The following is a 2899-nucleotide window of genomic DNA, read 5'->3' as shown; positions in this document are numbered from 1 at the left end:
GCTGCACACTGGTGGTGGTCGAGGAGACCCCCCCCACGATTGTAAAGTGCTTTGGGTGTACAGCAATACACAATAAAGCGCTATATAAATGCATCATTTATTCACGATATTTACAGTTCAACAAGCCTGTTGCAAGGTACAACAAACTTCACGATGATTTCATGACTTACGCCTTCATGTAGTCCTTGATGTAGGCTGTGTAAGACTTCTTGTCATAGGAGGTCTCCTGAAGTTTGTGGTTGAGGACAATATCTACACCACTGACAGTGGTAGAATCACAGCCCTCATCCTGAATGTCTGCTGACGCATTGCCACCAATCAGTGCATCATCTATGTCTCCCTCCGACCTGCTGATCATCTGCAAAACAGAAGCAAAGACTGCTGCTGATATCAGACCTATCACTCAAAGTAAAAACTTCAGTACTAACATATTGATTGGCAATTGTACAACTAATGCCAATATCTGCAGATCGGATTAGAAAAATGTTTACAGACCAAGTTTGGTCTCAATCAGTTCTGTAGCCCATCAAACATATGTACTCAGAACATGGTTTGTTTTCATTGGTCATTGCCTACAAAGGTGTCCTAAGTTTGTCATCATTGTACTTCCATAAGAGGGCCTTTGCTTGTAAAATCAAGATATTTGGTTAAATATAACACGCATACCTTTCCCTCAACTTCAATCATCATTCCATTCTCAGACTCCTTGATTTTGTAAATGTCTGAGAACATCTCATCCCCTGTGAAAAAAAACAAAAAAACATTAGATTAAAAAAAAAAAAAACAAGAGAACATTTAGCAATTCCAATAAATCAGATTAACCATCACCTTGTGTTCTGGTTTTTCTGGCCCCGAGAGGAGTTTTTTTTTTTAATCATGTTATCACATTAACCTAAAACGTACTGACTTTGCTAGCACAGGGTGCAACAACATAACCCCCCCCCAAAAAAGTTTTTTTTTCTCAGTGTTCTCAGCACAGGGGTTATTTAACATCCAATGAACAATGCACTAAGAATCTCTCGTTTTCTCAATAAATAACTTTACTTCTGCTCTTTAGCTGACTAAGTGAGGAGTAACTGTTAAAGTGAACTGGCCCGACTAGTAACACGCCCAGTTTAGCGCTTATTTCATAATCTCTCAACGATTTGTGAAATAAAAAAATAAAAAAAAACTACTTGCGTTTTCAACGTCGTCCGTTTCTGTCGTTGAAATTCACAAAAGTATACATTATACTTAAAACAAACTGTAACGTAATTTGGTAGAGTATCGGTTTTAAAATTAACGGCACAACTTCTAACCAGCACCAAACTGGTAAACCGGCGTTTTAACTCAGCTGCTAACACTACCATTTACCGCCCGATTTGCTTGAATAAATCTCTACACGTTCATATCCTTAAGTAATTTTGGCCTACAATAATTCGTAATGGTAAGACTGACAAAAAAGTTATTTAAGAGCTCAGCAATGAAACGCGCGCGCTTACACGATTTTGAGGATTGGTTAGCCTCTATGCTAACTGCATTGAAGAAAGTTAGGCCGCAGAGAGTCGGGATAGACCAACGGTCCTTTTAAACAATTTAACAACATTTGACGCCAAAAATATTGGTAAAAACGTAACAATCTGGCCTGGAACGTTGTGTTAGAGGCTATTCTTACCGGTGATGAGGTCCTTGTAGATGATCATTTTGTTGGATTGTGTCTATGGTGCGAGGAGGCGAACAGCGCTGGCTGTAACCTGATCGTGGACTCAGCTGAAAAGGCCGGCGCCTGTATTGAGCGTCTTATATATGCGCTGGAAAACACGGGCGCCCTCTGACGGTTCAACACGAAACCATAGCATTATAACTTTTAGCATATTAGCTTATTTTTCTAATATTTTTTGGATTTTATGCCTTTAAAAGATTTTTTTATCTTTTAGATTTTATGCCTTTTTTTTTTTTTTTTTTTAGCTCATTAGTTGAATTTAGTTTTTGGCCTATTGATGATAATGTTTAAGATGTTCCATGTGAATAAATATTTTTATTCATATGGCATAATATGACTGGCATAATATGTTCTCTCTGTCTGTCTGTCTGTCTGGAAATAATAATCAAATTAGTCACCGTACAGCCATTTTTGTGTCTTTTGTTGGTTTTGGATGAAAGGGGACAGAAGACTTAAACTTCATAGAATTGAAGTTAGTCATATTAGATACTTTTGGTACATAACAAGTAACCTTAACGAAAAATAACCCAAGTCATGTTAATTTTATCCCCAAAATTAATGATTTTTTTCTTTCCCTATTCTAAATACGTCAAACATGTTTTTTATGGGAGTGATCAATTTCTACTTTTTAATGCCATCATACTATAGGAAGTGACATCACTACTGGAGGAAAAACAACAGCATAAAGCAGAGACTCACCCTGCAAACAAGCCTGCCATGGCCCTTTACGGGCCCACTTAGGGCTAGCCTAAAGGCCAGCCAGGGCCTCTGAGACTTTGCTCACTGCCAAAACGTTGGCCCTTTAGCGCTGGCCCTGCAGGGCAGCCCTCACTAGGCCCACACAGGGCTCAACAACAATAAATCTGTTTCACTATAAATACTTTTTAGCTACTATAACTTAAGTCTTTGGGAAAAACTTATAATACATCTGAAATGGATGCAGTCACCACATAACTAATGTCTGTATTGTCAAAAATGTACAGTAGTCAAAGGGATTTCAAATCAATGGATTTATCAAACACAAAATAGAAAACATTCAATTCAGGTTAATACAGCTAATTTAACACTCTCAAAAGGACTGCAAATGATCTATGCAAATAAAAAAAATGCCAAATGTGACCTTGGACCACAAAACCAGTCGTAAGTAGTACGGGTATATTTGTAGCAATAGCCAAAAATACATTGTATGGGTCAAAA

At 37.8% G+C, this 2899-nt stretch overlaps 1 protein-coding gene across 3 annotated transcripts in view; it reads right to left on the bottom strand.

Moving 5' to 3' along the window:
- Positions 1–1768, bottom strand: part of tpt1 (tumor protein, translationally-controlled 1) — a 4814-nt gene extending 3046 nt beyond the window's left edge. Inside the window, exons 1-3 of one of the 3 annotated variants that reach the window (XM_016575187.1) lie at positions 1655–1767; positions 667–740; positions 171–358 (exon numbers count right to left, since the gene is read on the bottom strand). In XM_016575187.1, coding sequence (XP_016430673.1) covers positions 171–358; positions 667–740; positions 1655–1682 — 290 coding nt within the window. In that variant the 5' untranslated portion in view covers positions 1683–1767. Of the gene's footprint in view, positions 1–170; positions 379–666; positions 747–1654 lie in introns of those variants that run through there. The other 2 variants (XM_016575188.1, XM_016575189.1) reach the window with 2 other exon arrangements.
- Between the last annotated feature and the right edge of the window lie 1131 nt (positions 1769–2899).

The sequence above is a fragment of the Sinocyclocheilus rhinocerous genome, unplaced genomic scaffold (assembly GCF_001515625.1).
Source record: "Sinocyclocheilus rhinocerous isolate Xijiao unplaced genomic scaffold, SAMN03320098_v1.1 scaffold1254, whole genome shotgun sequence".
In the NCBI taxonomy this organism is placed as follows: Eukaryota; Metazoa; Chordata; class Actinopteri; order Cypriniformes; family Cyprinidae; genus Sinocyclocheilus; species Sinocyclocheilus rhinocerous.
Note: the sequence above shows the minus strand (reverse complement) of the source record. Positions and strands in the feature narration are given on the sequence as shown.